Raw genomic sequence first — 19759 nt, 5'->3', positions numbered from 1 at the left:
TGAGGGATTATCAATCCTCTTGCTCTCAACCATTTTATGTTACTCTTGCTTGTAATACCATTATTCCATTCCATCCCATTTTTATACACCTATCTTTTTTATTGTATGCTATTGGTTTTTCCTTAGGTAATGCTTGATTTAGACTATAATATACTTTATTACTTGTAGCACACTTTCTTGGACCTGCCAAGCCCCCAAATCATGACACAGTGACTTATTACTAATTATGAATGCTTGGCCTTAGCTTAGGCTTGTTTCTAGCTAGTTTTTTTTTTTAACTTAAATTAACCCATTTCTATTAATCTAAGTGCTGCCCCTAGGCTCATTTACCTCATCTACATACTGTCCATCCTGCTTTCCTGTTTCCTCTGTGCCTGACTGTCCGTCCCCTGGCAGTCTGACCCCCTTTTCTCTCTGCCCACCAGCCTCACCTATCCCTCTTCTGCCTAGCTATTGGCCATTCAGCTTTTTATTAGACCAATCAGATGCCTTAGGCAGGCAAGGTAAAAAGCAACACATCTTTACATAGTTAAACAATTATTCTAGTCCACAACAATCACTCTTTTCCATCTCAATTTTTTTATTAGTTCTCCCCTCCTCCTCTTTTTTTTTTTTTTTTTTTGTTTGTTTTCGAGATAGGGTTTCTCTGCATAGTTTTGATGCCTATCCTGGATCTCCCATTGTAGGCCAGGCTGGCCTCGAACTCACAGAGATCTGCCTGGCTCTGCCTCCCGAGTGCTGGGATTAAAGGTGTGCACCACCACTGCCCGGCTATTTCCCTTCTTTTATTTTATGTCATTTGTTTCTCCTCAGGTAATGATTGGTGTGTCTTATAAGCCATTTTATCATGTGAATAAGATGTCGGTCTAGAGGTTGAGAAGTAAAAGAGGTGGAGAAAGAGCCGGCAACACGGCTCAGTGGTAAGGCACTTGCTTGTCTGGTCACTGAAACATGAGGAGAACCGACGTACAAGTTGTCCTCTGATTCCCCATCCCCAGTGACAACAAAATAAAAATTTTTAAAAGGTGATCAAGGGGCTAGAGATGGCTCAGTGATTAAGAGAACTGACTGCTCCTCTAGAAGGATTGGGTTTGATCAGAATTTGCAGCACCCACATGGTGGCTCATAATGGTCTGAAGCTCCAGTTCTGGAGAATCCGATGCCCTCTTCTGCTCTTCATGGTCACCGTATGCATATAGTGAACAGACATACATGCAGGCAAAACACTCATACACATAAATATAAATAAAAAATGTAAAAGGTGAGCAAGACATTTCAAATTATTAGTGGTGATGTTAAAAAGTTACAGATCAGGCAACTTACACTTCTAAGGTACTGTCAATAATCAGAAAATAAAACACAAGACTATGAAGTTTAAAGGTTATACTAAGCTGGACAGTGATGGTGCACGCCTTTAATCCCAGCACTCAGAAGGCAGAGACAGGTGAGTTCCATTTTGAGGCCAGCTTAGTCTAGAGTGAGTTCCAGGACATCCCAGGCAGTTACATAGAGAAACCCTGTCTTAACAAAACAAAACAAACAAATAAAAACAGTTATACTAAAAATAAATTGATGCCAGGTTTATGAAAATGCCTGTGACTGTAAATCTATTTAGTTGGAAATATTTTTAGAAAGTAAACACATGCCTAGAAATTTGGCTACTCTTTGAAACTGATCCAAGGTAAAACAAGCTTGCGTGGCAGAAAGAGCCGGTCCACTGAATACCCACCACACTGAGTTCAAAGCAAGATCATGCTTGCATAAACGAACAGAGCACTCCTCAAAACAAACACCAGCCCCTAAACCACGCTTTATAAACACAGGAATGTGAGTGGGTGTGACCGAGAACAAAGGGAAAGACCCAGGGTTGACTCTCAGCTCTGGCCATGTGTGTTTACAGAGTTACTTAGATGAATGAGTGAAGTCACAACCTTCTCATTCTCAAGGTTTTCAGTTCTATCTGTGTTGGGGAGGTCTCTGCTCCCATTTGGAAAGTACATGTGGCATCTCCCTTAAGCATGGGTCCCATAGGCTGAGAAACAAAGCTCAAGATAAAGGTGTCAAGATAAAGGAGGAAGAGTCTCAGATAAACATAAAAGCCTGGGGGAGTCAGGTGTGGCCTGGTCCTACTGGTCATCAGGCTATTAACTACATCCAATCCCAGATTTCTGGGCGGAAAACAGGTTATACACCTCTCCCTCAAGAGACAAGCCTGAGTGCTTAATAACCCTGGTTTCCCTAGTGCTTATCTATGAGCACAAAGACCTTGAACCCTCTACATTGCCCTACTTCTAAGTTTTTAAAGAAAAAACCAGGGGCTGTAATAGAGATCATGGCTAAATGCATTGCCTCTAAGACTAGTCTAATTAATATAGGCAAGCATAAGAGTATTTTAAGAATAACTAACAGAGGCTGGGAGGTGTTGGCCTTTAATCCCAGCACCTGGGAGACAGAGGCAGGTGGATCTCTGTGAGTTTGATGCCAGCCTGGTCTACAGAGTGAGTTCCAGGACAGCCAGAGCTACACATAGAGAAACTCTGTCTTGAAAAACAACAAACAAACAAACAAACAGACAGAATAGCTAACAGAGGACCAAGGAAAGGGGAAAGGCACCTTAACCATGATGTCCATTCAAAGGTCAATTGAGAGATTTTTTGCCAATCTCTATGCAAATCATTGCTTTGACCCTCCATAGTACGAGAAAAATCTGACATATTAAAGCAACACACACTAGGAAATTGTTAATAACCAAGATTGTGTTTCAGCAACAAATAATTTATAGTAGCTCTGTTTTTGTAAAATTGTGGTTCTCAAATCACCCATCTCTTGATTAATTTCTGTTAATATTTTCCTGTAATATTAATAGTTTTACTAATCATACAGGTCATCTTTGAGACCTCTCTTTTGTATATGAGTAATCATTCCTGAGATTGGCAATAAAAAAGTCTATAAACAATCCTTAGCATGACCAAACAATATCATACTGTCTCCTACTACAGGTGTCTTTTTTATCCTCCAACAAAAAGGCATTTGGATTCTGTATTAACAAGCTGAGAATTAACATGCAATTTAGTCGGTAACATAACAGCATCATTTTTGGGTCAATAGTACTATAATCTTGTTGCTTCCTCAAAGTCTGGGCCTGATGAGTTAGTCTTGCTGTCTCCCCAAGTTATTGGCTGGCTTACTCCTCCTCTTGACGGGTCTGTCACCTATCTTTAGATGATGCATTTGTCTGGTGGTCTCCGGGATGCTGTCCTGTTTGGATGCATCAGAGGGGGAGCCATCCTGGACTTCATTCATTTTCTGGAAAGACATAAGCATAACCCAACCTGATGCTAGAAGAACATTGGACCCTTACCATTGATTCGTTTCTAGACCTTTTCTTTTAACATATACTTTAGGCTGTGTCCCCTTTAAGACAAAATACTTTGGGGCAACAGAAAAAGCATTATCCTTTAAAGTGAAAAAATTCAAAGTTAGCATAGTTAACTAAACGTAGCACAGTACGTGGGGATCTGGGTGGGTATACCTCCTTTTATTTTGAAAATTTGCCAACTATGTATCTGATGGTGCCATTCCACAATAGCTTAAACCCGTGGTTTGTAAGGGCCATTAGTGACATGATTAATGGTCCATAAGTTGCAAACTTCTTTAAGGTGTTTGTTAGGACAAGCAGGACCATTACCACTTTTTAGTTGTAATGGGTCCCAGGAAGAAAATGTGTAGAGTTACTTGACAGAGTCAAGCCCCACATGTGGCCTAATGGCCCTCCCCTGGAGCTCCCAGTGCCTCGTGCTTCATCTGGGGCTGTGTTCTGTGGCTTCCTATTTGGGGAGAAGGACCATGCACGCCTGTAGCATACTGTGCATGCCACTAGTGCATTTCAGCACAGATCTCCACACCTGAGAGCAGAGAAGGCCCCGGACCCAGACAGCTGGAGTTTCAGACGTCAAGCTGACACAAACTCATTAATTATGCACCAGAAACTTGGAGTACCGTGTAAAATGATGCCTTCCGTAGAGGATGGGCTCTCGTGAGGCTCTTCTAACTTCCTCCCTTGCCAGAGTCTGGCCATTTATCAGACCAAGAGCAAGCACAAAACTTTTAGTTAAACAACGGTCTTAAACTTTAAAAGATTTAAACCAGAACTTAAGATTTAGATTTTTTTTTTAGTCCCCCCGGCCCCCTAGAATTAAGTTTTGCTCCCTCAGAAAAGTCAGGTTGAGTGATAGTCCGCTGCCTCTGCCGGCTCCCCTCAAACCCTGAGGCTGGTCCTCACAAGTTACTCCTGTTTTCCTTCTTAAATCTACTCCAAGCCTGCCTACATTGCTATTTTTAATTTTTTTTGTAATGTTGTACAAAAATACAAATAAAAAACAAATGAAATTTTAGTAATCATAAATACAAAGGAGTCTGGATGGTCTGGGTTCTCAGGGACTAAAAGGCCTGATGTGAGAAAGAAAGGCTCTAGGCCGGTGTGGGGGTGCATGTCTTTAGTCCCAGCATGTGTGAGGCAGGGACAGGTGAGTCTCTGTGAATTCCAGGACAGTCACAGCTAGGTAGAGACCCTGTCTTAAAAGACCAACCAACAAACCAACACTCAGCAAAAACCACGCCACAATATATCAAGCATTTTGAGACAGATGTGGTGGTACAGGCTTTTTACTCCCAGCACTGGGAGGCAGAGGCAGGTGGGGGAATTTCTTGAGTTCAATGCCAGCCTAGTCTACAGAGTTCCAGGACAGCCAGGGCTACACGGAGAAAACCTATGAATGTGTGCGCGTCTCCACTTTTGATGTAAAGAATGAGATAAAATTCCTTATTTTGCTCAGGCGGTGAGAGCACCACGGATGGATTCATAAAGTGCCCAGCAAGCAGCAAGGAACGCACTTAGAGTCTCAGTAACAGACACTGCACCAACCCTTCTCCGAGGTGGGCGCTTCCTGCTTGTGTTCTCGGGAGACAGAGGTCCCAGCAGTGCAGTATGACCGTCATGTCTCAATAGGATTGGACTTATTTCCTTATTTCACTTTTAAAGCAAGGAGACTCAGTGGAAGGAGCACACTGAACCCTTTTTCCGTTTCTGCTCCGAGCTACCCATGTCCCATTGGATCCTCCTTTCTCTTTACTGGACTCCATCCTTGAGGACCTCATTCCAAATGTTTCCAATCTTCCATTACACTCTCTACATTCACAATCCTTCTGCAGCATTCCTTTCCTTTTCCCTCAAGCTAGGCCATTCCCATTCTCAGTGCATTTCTGTCCTTCGTGTACCAGTTAACATATGGGGTCAGTTAAAATAGTCAATGGCTGACAAACATCTAGTAAAAGCTGATTAACTACAGCAAGTTCACTGTTGAGCTGTACAACCGGGGTGAGTACAGTCTTTTTTGTGGAGCTTGTGGAATCTAAAACATATGCTCCTTGTCCTTTTGAAGGGCCATCTGGAGCCAGGTGGTGATGCTGCACACCTTTAATCCCAGCACTCAGGAGGCAGAGACGGGCAGATCCTTGAGTTGAATGCTAACCTGGGCTACAGTGAGTTCCAGAACAGCCAGAGCTTCATAGTGAGCCCCTGCCTTCAAGAAAAACAACAAAACCAAATCTCTTTGGGGCAGCCTACACCTAGTTCATACTGCACCAGCGGAGTACTCCCCTTTCAGCCATTCCTGAAACTCAGGTGTTGCACTAAGCTGCTCCAAGCTCTGTCAGATCAGGGTGGCAGGAAGGGCAGCTGGGCAGCCAGGCCAGAGGGCTTTGAGATCCAGTTAGATGGCTCAGAAGGGTGTGCCCCTAACAGGCATAGGTGGGTGAAGCCTGAGCGGCTGAGGGGGTCCATTAAGCCTACCCTGCTAAGACCTGCCAAGATGTGTCCTGGCAGAAAATTTTCTTTTCTCTGTTTCTCTCTCTCTTAAATAATCCTCCTGAGAGGATCCGAGCAATACATGATTACTGTATGCTAGCTTGCAAAACCATAGACAGAGATTTCATCTTCCCTTAGTTCCTATGCGCTTCCAGGATTCACATCAATAGGTTTTGGTCAGGAAACCAAGGATTAAATTTTAGTTACTTGTACCAAGTTGCAGAGCTCTTGCTCTTAATATTTTTCCTCTGGGTCTTTACATTTATTTATTTAATGATCTATTTATTTTTATTCTTGGTGCACTGTTGTTGTTTTGCTTGCCTGCATGTCTGTTTGAAGGTGTTGGATCCCCTGGAACTACAGTCAGTTGTGAGCTGCCACATGGGTGCTGGGAATTGAACCTGGGACCTCTGGAAGAGCAGCCAGTGCTCTTACTGCTGAGCCATCTCTGCAGCCCCCTCCTCTGGGTCTTAACAAATGTCTCAATAATTGTATAAAGTTCTTTGTTTCAGAGGACCGACTGGAACCCATGATTATTTCCACTCTCTCACTTAAGGTCCTGAATTCTTCCGTTTCTATTTAAAGAAAAATGTTCTTACCTTCTCCGACTGCCAAGCCCCTCACGCTGGGTGCTGGTGGTGGGGATCTGTGCAAACACCAGAGCCCGCAGAGTGTTGATGCGAGTGAGGCAAGAAGGAAATCGGGCTCACCACAACTCAGCAGCAGGTATTGGTTCAAATCCCAGGCAGTTTATTTTAGGCATATTTAAGTACAGTACAATTTTGGAAAATAGTTTCCTGGTGACAATAAACTCAACCCCATGAGTGCAGTAAAGCTTAAGGTACCACTACATCCAAACTCTCTGCAAAGTACATGTGACCTAGTCCATAAAGATGGGCTCTATAGATTGAGAAAAAATGCTCAAGATAAAGGTGTTGGGAGGAAGAGTCATAAAAGCCTGGGGGAGTCAGATGTGGCCTGGCCCTACAGACAGCACAGGTCACCAGGCTGTTAACTACATCCAATCCCAGCCATCTGGGCAGAAAACAGGTTGTCTCTTCTGTTGAAGAGACAGCCTGTGTTTAACATCCCTGGTTACCCTAGTGCCCTCTCTAACTACCCATGTCAGCTGAGCTGTGGGGGTCACATCATAGGAAATCACAGGGCGCTCTCACTCAAGTCCCCACCTCCACACCCGAGGGAGCCTTTCCAACAAAATAGAGTGCCGCATACCCACAGAAGGGAGAAAGGGGGCCCACTCCTCTTGGGAGACAGGCCAGGGAAGGTCTTTTTGGAAGACGGCTATTTGACTGTGGCTTCCTCAATGAGCCGAAGTTGTCAGACAGCTGTGGGGGCGGGGTGGGCGTGGGTACAGCCATGCAAGCAAAAGCAACAGGATGTGCAGGGCAAGGAAACGGGAAAGGCACGGGGAGAACCTAAGGCCTTAGCCTGGACCCAGTCTCAGAACGAATAGTGCTGAGTGGGAGCCGGCGGGCGCTGGGTTTCCGAACCAAACAGCTCATGTTCCTGAATGCTTCCTGGGTTGAGCTTGCGTTACAAACGTTCGGAAGATGAGCTGCGATCTACTCAGGGCACCGTGCAGCACGCAGTCATTTCACTAACCCAACTGTTATCACTGCCTTTTCTGGATCCTAGAGACCCAGCTCCTATGTTACGAGCTGCGGCTATTTTTCATTTGTGGGAAATTAAGTTATGGGGGGGGACATGAGGCTTCCAGTGGAACAGACGGGACTGACTGCTGAGAAGGTAGTAGACACCCATGTAAGCCTGGTGTAACTTCAAGTGTCTGCTGTGGAGGCAGTTGGCACCAAGATGGACGTGATGACAAAGCACAGGGATCTAGGGTAATGGATGGCAAGACGGTAAAGTGCCAGACTTTGATTCTAACCCGAGAAGGAAGCAAAAGGGGCCGGAGTGTAACTCAGTGGGTAGAGTGCTTGCTTAGTGTAGCTCCCTCAGCTACACAGTAGTTAGAGGCCAGCCTGGGCTACATGAGACTGTCTCAAAGAAAACCAACTAACCAACCAACCAACCAACCAACCAACCAAACAAACAAACAAAAAGTGACTAGGCTCAACCCACTGCTGCCTTAAACTTTACAAAATAAAGCATTCTTCTAATATATATATATATATATATATATATATATATATATATATATATATCTTCTTATATATATATATCTTCTAATATATATATATATATATATATAAAATTTTATTTTTATGTGCATTGGTGTGAGGGTGTCAGGTCCCCTGGAACTGAAGTTACAGACAGTTGTGAGCTGCCATGTGGGTGCTGGGAATTGAACCTGGGTCCTCTGGAAGAGCAGCCAGTGCTCTTAAACACTGAGCCATCTCTTCAGCCCCTAAATAAAGCATCCTTTCTTAGTTTTTTAAAAAATGTGTATGAATATTTTGTCTGTATGTATGTCTGTACCACATGCATGCCTGGTGCCTATGGAGGCCTCAGCAGGGTACTGGATCCCCTGGAGCTGGAATTATAGATGGTTGTAAGCTTCCGTGTGGGTGCTGGGAACTGAACCCAGGTCCTCTGGGAGAGCAGCCAGTGCTCTAACTGCTGGGCCATCTCTCCAGTCCCCAAACACACTATTCAAAAATAAAACAAAACCAAAACAGATCACCAAGAAAACAACAAAAGTGTCTGAACAAAGTCAGAAAGTAGTCATAGCAGGGCAGTTACACATACAAGTAGGAAGGGTGCCTATCTGCTTATGGTTAAAGCAGTTACGAAAGATCCTTTGGTAATGGTTTGTTGGATTTTTTTTTTTCTTTTGGTTTTTTGAGATAGGGTTTCTGTGTGTAGTTTTGGTGCCTGTCCTGGATCGCTCTCTGTAGACCAGGCTGGCCTCGAAATCACAGAGATCCACCTGGCTCTGCCTCCCTAGTACTGGGATTAAAGGCATGCGCCACAGCTGCCTGGCTATCCTTTGGTAATGTTAACAAAAGACATACCCACGGAAGACAGTCGTTCGTGGTCAACAAAGGCAAATTTCCAGTTCAAGTCTTTCTCACACCTGTATCCTTGGATGTGTGCAAGCCCATTTGTCTTTCAGTTTTCAGTAGCTTTCAGAAGCTACATTACAAAAGTGTAGCAAAATTCAGTGAAGACACATACCTGGGTTTTGGGGCGTGGTGGGTATGGAGACCAGAACCTTGCCAGGCAAAAACTCTTACCACTGAGCCTTATCCCCAGTCAGGGAAGATGCTTTTTGAAGTACCACTGCCACAGTGAAAGTACCTTTGGCACATTATCTTAGTGCACTACAGATAGCCATCTCGAGAATGATGTGTTTCTTAACTTACACTGTAGTCTGATAGACGAGGAAAAATGGAAATGTCTGCAATATTTTTAGTCTCTGACAGCACACAAAGTCAAGATATTCGCGGGATTATGCAACTGTCCTCCGCACACCCAACAGCTGTTAACTATTCTTTTTCTCTCTGTGTGTGTCTCCTCCCTGCCCAAGGAGCTACCTGATCACATGCTTGCAGACGGGCATAAGCGGAAACCTGGCAGTCACTGGGGAAGAGCAAGCGCCACTTTGGCCCTTTGCTCATTGACTGGTAGGATACCCAGGACCCCGAACTGCTTTAGTCCCCGGCCAGCGCGGGCAGCTCCGGCGGGTCCCGGGGGGGCTGTACCCGTACCTCCCGCCCCCCAGCCTGCAGCCACTCCCTCCAGGCGCCCACGGCAGGGAACCACCCGCCGCCCGGAACGCTCCCACTAGCAGCCCCTCGGTGGTCCAGCCGCTCACCCGCTTCGGCCTGCCGGGCGCTCGGCAGGAGCGGGGTGCTGTCCGAGTTCTCCTCCTCGTCGTTCATCGCCGGACCCCGAAGCAGGGGCCTCATGACGCCTGGAGAGCAGATGTGCTGATGTTGTTCCTCAGCCAACAGAGCTCTCGGGAGGACCGGCCCCGGGCCCGCTCTGGCCGGGCGAGGCAGGATTTGGCCCCGCCCCTTGCGTCACCCAGGCCCCGCCCAGCCCCGGCCGCTGGTTCCTAAGGTGCCATCTTAGCTCCGGGCAACTCCGGCGTGGGCGTGGTGCAGCAGGGGTGGGCGTGGCTGGGCTGGGCTGGGCGCTTGCACCGTGCGCCGCGGGCGGTGGGGGAATCTCTAGACTTCTCTGTTCCCCTAGCAAAAGCTGGGGTACACCGCTCCTTGAGGGACTGTGGGGGGGGGGGCGGGTAACCTGGAGGCGGCGACGGGGCTTTCATCACGCAGTGATAGGGAGCTGGGGAAGTGGACAGGGAGTATTTGACCTCCGGATGTCTGAAGTCGAGTTCCCGACTATTAGCAGTCTTTGTTCTAGGACAGCAGGTGGATTTTGAAGTGGAAAAGCAGTAAAGAAAAACACGTTCTGTCCGACGAAACTGCCTATTTCACAGATGAACCCTAACGTAGGCACCTGCTTTTTTCCCCCCATAATTTATTTATTTTTATTTTATGTGCATTGGCGTTTTGCCTGCAACTAGGTCTGAGTGAAGGTGTCCGATTTTGGAGTTATAGACAGTTGTTAGCAGCCATGTGGTTGCTGGGAATTGAACCTGAGTCCTCTGGAAGGGCAATCGGTGCTCTTAACCACTGAGCCATCTCTCCAGCCCCCTCTCCCTGCTTTTTCAGTCTTGCGGATTGAACCCAGGGCTCCAAACATACTAGAGTGGTACCACGATCTACATCCCCAGCCGGCAGGCCACATGATGTTCAAGCATTGAGGTTTTTTTCTGTAAATCTAATTTGGACAGTTTTTCCTACTGCTGACTCTCAAAAAGAGGAACTGGGCAACCGCCCCAGTCAGCCTTGTTGTGGCCCTTGGGCCTCTGAGTAATACAGGCCATATCTGCAGACAGATGGAAAAGATAAGATGTGGTAGATGTCCTTGGAGAATTCCAGGCAGACCAAAGAATAACAAAGGCTTGCAAGTCAGTAAGCCCAGGTGAGGTCCCCTGTCTAGAAGGGCTGAGGAATTCTGAAGACATCCCTAACTCCTGGGCTAGTGAACGCTGGGCAAGTTTTCAAGTTAAAACAACCATACCTTGTAGATTTCAAATCGACAGTTGTAGAGATAGGCCCCTCCAGCCCGCACACACCCACCTGGCAAATCCTTTTAAAATGCATGTTGTTCAGACAGTAACTCTGGTGTGGCTAATTTGATGGGTCGGTTTGCTTGTCCACCACGTGGGTGGGTTTTTAATGAATTTGAAAGTTCCATTAGAAAAAAAAAAAAGACCAGCTTCCCTTTTCTTATCTCCTTCCCCTGGAAGATGGGGAGAAGGGATCCTTCAGGGGACTGTCTTCAGATTTCATTAGCAAGAGCCCTCCCGGTTCTGTCCTGTATGAGCCAATAGCTTTGTCCTCCACTCTCTCTCCTCTCTCTCTCTATTGATTCTGTTTCTCTGAGAAAAGATTGCTAATGTCCTTCTCGGTGAGCTCAGGGAATCAGATTCCAATAACCTTGAAAACTTTCCCGTTAGAGCAGCACCAAGTGTCCCTAAGCACACTTTTCACTTGAGAAGGTTCAGGTTACAGAAAAGTTGCAGAGTCGATACAGAGAGTTTGAGGGAGGATAGAAAGGCAGAGTTTGAAGGAACATGGGAAGGGAGCCCCTGGCCCCCAAGTCTGGGTGAAAGTCTCCTGCCAGCTGAGTTAAGAATGTCTGCACGAAGCCGGGCGGTGGTGGCGCACGCCTGTAATCCCAGCACTCGGGAGGCAGAGGCAGGTGGATCTCTGTGAGTTCGAGGCCAGCCTGCTCTACAGAGCTAGTTCCAGAAAAGCTAGGGCTACACAGAGAAACCCTGTCTCAAAAAACCAAAACCAAAAAAAAAAAAGAAAAGAATGTCTGCACAATTAACAAAATTTGCTGTGAAGGTCATCTATATTGTTCTTTTAACAGAGATATTGTAAGTAATGTTAAAATAATAATGGACCATGCCTACGGCCTAAACATGTGCATCCTTCAAGTATGGCCTTTCTCCTTTCCCAGCTGTCAGCTTGAGAAGTTTCTAGGACCCTGACAAGAAGGCTCTTTTAGGTTAGACCCTTGTGCAACTTTATGACCCATGGCTTTATCATGTCAGACTGCAATCCTGTCTCAGGTACCTCAGCAGGCACTCTGCAATCTCCTTTACAGTCTCAGACTTTCTTTGTTTTTGCTGACCTTGTCAGTTGTATAGAACCAACCAACGATAAGAAAAGAAAATCTAATAAGGTGTTGACATTTCCCCCGGGATCATCTCAATATGCTCTTCACTCAGTGCATCCATTTGGAGGCCCTCTGTGTAGAGGATGAAATCCAGCCTTTGGTGTAGAGCGCAAGGCCCTTCCAACCCCAGGGATGCTTCCAGGCTCCCCTTCCTCCATGCCGTCCTTATCCTGTGTGCTTTATACATCGTTCTATGCATTCAGTCTTGTGCATAAATGTAGCTTGCTTGCTTCATTTGCATACGCTGAATTGCTGTTCGCTCTTTGAAGTTAAAATGTCACCTTTGAAAAAAACATTTTTTAAAATTTTATGTATGAATATTTTTACTGCATGTATATAATCGCATCACATATGTGTCTGGTGCCTGCAGAAGTCAGTAGAGGGTGTCAGATCCCCTGGAACTGGAGTGACAGATGGTTGTCAGTTGCCATGTGGGTGCTGAGAACCAGACCTGGGTCCTCTGTAAGAATATACTGTTCTCTTAACTGCTTAGCCATCTTTCCAGCCTCTGAAATGTCACTTTTTTTGAGACAAAGTTTCTCTGTGTAGCCTGGCTGTCCTGGAACTTGCTCTGTAGATCAGGCTGGCCTCGAACTCACAGAGATCTGCCTGCCTCTGCCTCCTGCGTGCTGGGATTAAAGGCGTGCGCCGCCGCCGCCGCCGCCGCCGCCGCCGCCGCCGCCGCCGCCGCCGCCGCCGCCGCTGCCGCCGCCGCCGCCACCACCACCAGCCAGCCACCCGGCTTAAATGTCACCTTTTATTTGACAACTCCTCCACAGTCTCTCTTAGCCTGTGCTCTTACGTATGTTGTACAGACTTTCATGACATCACACTGTTTGAGAGTTGCTGAAGACAGTTAATTAGACTGTGGGGTAGGTCTTCAATAGCAAAACCTTCATGTTTCCATTTCTAGCTCTATTATTATGTATCAGGCAGTGTCCTGGTTGCTGTGGGGGTGAGTATGTGAGGCATGCAAACAAATTTTCTGAGACATGTTCCTTGAAGGAGATTCCTTTGTACTGTCCAAAGGAAATATAAGATATTTCCTAATGGTTATGAAAGTTAGGGGACACATTTTCATTTCTACATTTGTAAGCACAAGGGACACATGAGTATTGCATTCCAGAGGAGGCAGGATAGTGTTTTTAGGAAGGAGTTTTCAAATCTGGACATACATTCCCAGGTGTGATAAGTATCTTGGCTGTCAACTTGACTGGATCTGAAACTTGAGAGACAGAGTCTGAGCACACCTATGAAGGATTTTTTTTTCTTTTTCTTTTGTGAACATTAGTGTTTTGCCTGCCTGTATGTCTATTTGAGGGTGTTGGGTCCCCTGGAACTGGAGTTACAGACAGTTGTGAACTGCCATGTGGGTGCTGGGAATTGAACCTGGGTCCTCTGGAAGAGTAGTCAGTGCTCTTAACCGCTGAGCCATCTCTCCAGCCCCTCAGGATTTTCTTGATGAAGTTAACAGATGTGGAAAATACCCACCCTAAATCTGGGCAGCACCTTTGAGTGGTGGGCTGGTTATAACAAGGTCCAAGGGGAAAAGGTTTTGCGTTTTGCCTGCTTGCCTTTGTGTCTTGCTGGTGAGTTCCTCATCCCCCTGTGTGAGTTCCTCTACATTGTTGCCGCTGCCACCATTTCTTACTGATGAAAGATCTCAAATGCTGTGGCCTTCCAATATGTGCTGAAGACGTGTGGCTCTCCAGGAATCCTCCAGGCTTTCAGCATCAATTGGGATTGTCGAGCCGTCCAGCCTCCCGAATGGAGCAGCTTACCAGATCTTAGCTTCCCCAGTGTAAAGACAGTCACTGTGGAACTGCGCAGACCATACTTAAGCCCAGTCCCTTTTGCATACTCACTGTACCGGTTCTGTTCCTCTAGAGGACCCTGACACCTGACACCATGTCCTTCTTCTTCCAGGAAGCCGGACTGTCAGGTGTCCTTTGATAGTGATTAAAACAGAAACAACGCAAGGTTAGTAAAAACGCAGTTTTCTGCTATGTTTATGATAGCATGTGTCCATTAGCGGAGTGTGAATCCCTCCCCTTAGTGATTTCCAACTTAATTGGGAAATTCTTACCTCGTGTAGAGGTGGTTGTTTATTTCTTTCTTGTGGTACCAGGGGGTTGAACTCCAAGCCTTGCTAATATTAGGAAAGCCTTTATTTACTTCTCTGTTATGTCCCTAGCCCATGAGGATTACAAATAAATATTTTATCACATTTTTAAAAATTTGGGCCGGGCGGTGGTGGCGCACGCCTTTAATCCCAGCACTCAGGAGGCAGAGGCAGGTGGATCTCTGTGAGTTCAAGGCCAGCCTGGGCTACAGAGTGAGTTCTAGGACAGGTGCCAAAGCTACACAGAGAGACCCTGTCTCAAAAAACAAAAAATAAAACAAAAAAATTTTTTTCTGTGTATATATGTGAGCATGTGTACATGTTTGTGTGTACATGAGTGTGTGCATGTGTGCATGAGTGTGTGCATGTGTTCATGAGTGTGAAAGCACATGGATGAAGGTCAGATAATTAATGTTCAGGAGGTACTAGTCTCTCTTCACCATGTGGCTCCTGGGGATTGAACTCAGGGTCATCAGGCTTGGAGGCAGGCCCCTTTACCCACTGAACCGTCTTGCCCGCCCATAAATAACCATTTTAAAGGAGAGGGCAGGCATATGGCAACTGAATGAGGTGAGCTAAAAGTGCACATGAAATTACTCAAAATTGGGTGATCAGGCAGATGAGAAAATTAAGGGTACCAGAGTGCTGTGGCGTCAGCTTTTCCTTTTCGGTCAGAATTCTTCCTTCCTTCCTTCCTTCCTTCCTTCCTTCCTTCCTTCCTTCCTTCCTTTCTTTCTTTCTTTCTTTCTTTCTTTCTTTCTTTTTTTCTTGTTTGTTTTTTGAGACAGGGTTTCCCTGTGTTGCTTTGGCTGTCCTGGAACTCACTCTGTACACCAGACTGGCCTTGAACTCACAGAGATCCCCCTGCCTCAGCCTCCCGAGTACTGGGATTAAAGGCATGCACTACCATCACCTGGTGGTCAGAATTTTTTCTACATACACATTTGTATTTTTCTGTTAATACAAAGTGCAGTGGCTCATAAATTAATTGTTATTATTATATAACAGAAAGAAAAAAAAAACTCACCATAGTCTGAAAAACACTGCTGTGAGGCACAATCCATATATAAAAAAAGCTTCCTCCATTCCTCCTTCTGTCCCGCTGTGTCTCCCCCTCTCTTTTTTCCTCCTGTACTTGGAATGGAAGCCATGACCTTTGTCATGCTAGGCAAGCAGTCCACCAGTCTACCACTGAGCTAAATTACACATGTTTAATGAATACAGTTTGATGGGGTTGGATAGATGCCTGCACCCGTGAAACCATCCACAGTGGTCAAAGTAACACCCAATTGTGTCTCTTGTTGTGGTTGGGACACTTAACATGGCATCTACCTTTTTTTAAAGTGGATAGTCCACTATTCCTAACCATAGACATTGTGCTGCACAGTATGTTCAAGAACTTATTCGTATTGTTTAATTGAAAATTTATACCTATATGTTTTTTATTTTATTAATTTTTAATTGTATTTTTTCAGGAATAAAAATTGCAAACCTATGAGTCTAATACTAATTAATAATGTTATACTACTACTAAATCAGGATATTATATTCACTTCTTTCTATCTTAAAAAAATTCTGTCAGACTCAAATTTCTATCAATATAAGTAATAAAACAGATAAATGTAAAAAGAACTTGACGACAAAAACCGCAAAAGAATGTGCTAGGATGAAAGTAGTTTCACAAATATTTTGAAGGCTAGAGTAACCAAAGTTATTTAATCTGTTAGAATTTGTACTGTCTTCTACATGGATTTGTGCTTATTTGGAAAACTAACCCAATAGTCCTGTTGCTTTATTATGGCGCTACTGTTTCTCATCTTAGCCAGACCCTGTCAGCAGAGACACACCCTGTACATGCTTTTGTGAAGAGCCTCAGTGAGATGACGAGGGAAAATAGCTCCTTTTTCTTCACTACAGGTTTTTCCCTAGCAAAGCGCTGCTGCTGTGGATATTGCTCTATATAAATAAAACACTGATGGCCAGTGACCAGGCAGGAAGTAGGTTGCCAGGCAGGAAGTAGGTGGGACAAGGAGAGAGGAGAAGTCTGGGAAGCGGAAGGCTGACGGGGGAGACACTGCAGCCACCACCAGGACAAGTAGCATGTAAAGACTCTGGTAAGCCACCAGCCACGTGGCAAGGTATAGATTTATAAAAATGGGTTAATTTAAGATAAAAGGATAGTTAGCAAGAAGCCTGCCACGGCCATACAGTTTATAAGTGATATAAGCGTCTGAGTGATTATTTTATAAGTGGATTGTGGGACTGCGGGGCTTGGGGAACCTGGAGAGAAGCCCTTCAGCAACACACTGCAGATGGGCTGTAGGGAGGATTCCTTCCTGACAGAGAAGAGATGACCATAGTACAGCTAAGAATTGATGTTAATAACTTCTTAAAGCAACTGAATCAACAGCTTGCAAGCTGTAACTCACAGTAAACGCATGATTTTGTTCCATGTAATATATGTGTCAGTCGTAGTGGTGCACATACTATTTACTTTTCAAAATATTCATAGGCTTAGCTATCATTTTTATTATTTTATTTTATTTTTTACTTATTTGTTTTTTCATTATAGGGTTTCTCCGTGTAGCTTTGGCTGTCTTGGAACTCACTCTGAAGACTGGGCTGGCTTTGAACTCACAGAGATCCACCTGCCCCTACCTCCCAAGTGCTAGGATTAAAGGCATGCACCACCACTGCCCAGCTCATTTTTATTTTCAAAAGGATTTTATTATTTTTTAAATGTGTGTGTGTGTGTGTGTGTGTGTGTGTGTGTGTGTGTGTTTGTGCATATGAGTGCAGTACTTGTAGAGGCCCGAAGAGGGTGTTGGATCCCCTGAAACTGGAGTTACAGGCAGTTGTGAGCCATATGACATGGTGGTGGGAATTGAGTTGGTCCTCTGCAAGAGCAGCATGCACTCTTAACTGCTGAACCACCTCTCTAGCCCCTCCCCCATCCTTATTTTATAGCTGAGGAAAGCTAAAGTCCTTGAGGGTAAATTGCTTAAGCACAGGATCCAAATGTGTGTCTCTCTGGCTTCTCATCCCAAGTTCTTTCCATGTTGTGTTCCAGTCGATGAATTCCCATACACAGGTGCTAAGTTGTGTTCCAGTCGATGAATCCCCATGCACAGGTGCTAAGGAGTCCACCAGTTCGTTGGTCCATCACCTGAACCCGCCATCAGTGGAAAGAGTTTCAGGATGAGGACTCGCTGGTGTGCTCGAGAGTGCATCAGGCTAGGACTAAGGAGTCCAGGTTCTGTTGGTAAGTCCAGTGGACTGGCACAGAGTCAATGGGAACCCCAAGAAAGTTAGACGCCAGGAGGACATGAGCTACTAGAATACAAGGATAAAAGGTCTTTGTGGCTGGAAAGATAGCTCAGTGGTTATGAGTGCTTTGCTGTGTGGTCACGGGGACAGCTGTTTGGATCCCAGCACACATGTAACAAGCCTGGTGCCCTGCAAAGGCCTATAACCCAGTTCCTAGGAATCTCATGCCCTCTTTTGGCCTCTGTGAGCACAGTAGCACCTGCGTGTGAGCAAGTGTGCCCGCGCGCATGCGCGCACGCACACACACACGCACGCACGCACAACACACACACACACACACACACACACACACACACACACATACACACACACACATACTGAAAACAAAACAAGAGAAAACAAAAAGATCTTTTGGTAACATTGTGTTTGTACAAGTACCAAATGCTCAGGAAGTATATTTTGGGAACCGAAATACAGTCTTAAGAGGGATGGTGTTAGCTAGTTCCATTACTGTAACAAATTTCTGAGGTTTTTTTTTCTCCTTCTGAGGATGGAACCCAGAACCTCACACATCCTTGATCTTGGCCTGTGAGAAATAAATTTCCAGGTTTACATGTCATGCAGTCTGTTATAGCATCCGGAATGGCTCAAGACACATTGTAGCAGAATGTCGGTTCTTCCTCCTCCTTGACTGCCCAGTAAGCTGGACTAAGGTGTAGAAAAGGACGGGGGTGGGGTGGGGTGGTGGTGGTGGGGGGCTGCACAGCAGCATAAGGGCTTTGGGAATATGGTGCATTAACTCCCGTGTGCCACTAGGTGGCAGGCTGATGCAGAATAATCATTGCGGGAGAAAATTGGCCTTGGGTTTTCATGGCACTGGCTGGCTGAAAACCATCTGCATCGCGTTTACAGGATTTGGAACGTAAGGCAGTTTTGGGTAAATTCAAGTGTTCGTCACTTCACAAACCTATATTCCAAATTTCTCCTATTTTCTGATTTTAGACATTCAAATACAGACTACCGGTCTGACTGTAGGTAAAAGAACTATTTCCTTCCTTGACGTTATTGCACAAGCCCCTAGGTCGACATTTAGAACGTAGAGAGGCCACAATACAAAGACTCGAAAACTCTCTGAAATCTAACTTTGATCACCTAATGACGGTAAAAAACCCATCTAACCAAACCAAACAACCAAAGATTCCAAAAACGGTGAGTAAAATCGTAAAGAAGAATGTGATAATGACAGCTCCTGGAAGATCCGTCACTGTTTTGAGAGGTCAAAAGGGTTCAGCCTGAATTGGCTCCCATCCCTGCAAGAACTCACACCCAGCTGTTGTCTTCCTTATCTCGTTCTTTTCTGCTTTGGGATGGTGTTCCCTCTACTAGTGAGGTTCAACATCTCAACCAAAGCAAAACAGCTTTTGGATTGGCCAAACGTCCCATTTGGTACCCATCGCTTTGCCCCAAATACCTCCCATAGGACTGATGTATCATTCAGTTACCGCCTTTGATATTTCCCAGTGTCCCGTCCATCGTCCTCCTCTCCACCCTTGCCCCACGAGGCTGAATCCTTGTTGAAGTTATAACTTGGCCTTGTTAGTGTTGTTGCTATGTTACACATCAGGGTCTGGTACTGGTGCCTAAGCCCTGAACTGCTTACTTTTTTTTTTTTTGGTTTTTTCAAGACAGAGTTTCTCTGTGTAATAGCCCTAGCTGTCCTGGAACATGCTTTGTAGATCAGGCTGGCCTTGAACTCAGAGATCTGCCTGCCTCTTCCTCCTGAATGCTGGGATTGAAGGTTTTTGTCACCATGCTTGGCTAACTGCTTACTTTATTATTAATTAATTAATTAATTAATTATTTTTGGTTTTTCTTTTTTCTTTTTTTTTGGTTGTTTGAGACAAGGTTTCTCTGTGTAGCTTTGCACCTTTCCTGGAACTCACTCTGTAGCCCAGGCTGGCCTCGAACTCACAGAGATCTGCCTGCCTCTGCCTCCCGAGTTCTGGGATTAAAGGTGTGCGCCATCACCTCCCAGCTGCTACTTTTTTTTAAAGAGTTGGTGTTTGTTTATTTTTATTATTTTAGATTTACTTATGTGTGTGTATGAGTGTTGTTGTTTTTTTTTTTTTTTGGTGTGTGTGTGTGTGTGTGTGTGTGTGTGTGTGTGTGCATGTGCGAGCACACGAGTGCACCACATCTATGCCTGGTGACCACAGACCACAAAAGGGGCATTTGTTAGATCCCCCCTGGAACTAGAGTTA

At 45.3% G+C, this 19759-nt stretch overlaps 1 protein-coding gene across 1 annotated transcript in view; it reads right to left on the bottom strand.

Moving 5' to 3' along the window:
- Positions 1-9890, bottom strand: part of Slc17a5 (solute carrier family 17 member 5) — a 37903-nt gene extending 28013 nt beyond the window's left edge. The window contains exon 1 of the mRNA XM_006980040.4: positions 9666-9890. Within this exon, the coding sequence (XP_006980102.1) occupies positions 9666-9759 (94 nt within the window). The 5' untranslated portion in view covers positions 9760-9890. The remainder of the gene's footprint in view (positions 1-9665) is intronic.
- Between the last annotated feature and the right edge of the window lie 9869 nt (positions 9891-19759).

Source organism: Peromyscus maniculatus, chromosome 7, assembly GCF_049852395.1.
Source record: "Peromyscus maniculatus bairdii isolate BWxNUB_F1_BW_parent chromosome 7, HU_Pman_BW_mat_3.1, whole genome shotgun sequence".
Classification (NCBI taxonomy): domain Eukaryota; kingdom Metazoa; phylum Chordata; class Mammalia; order Rodentia; family Cricetidae; genus Peromyscus; species Peromyscus maniculatus.
The sequence above is the reverse complement of the archived record's forward strand: the minus strand, read 5'-3'. Positions and strand labels throughout refer to the sequence as shown.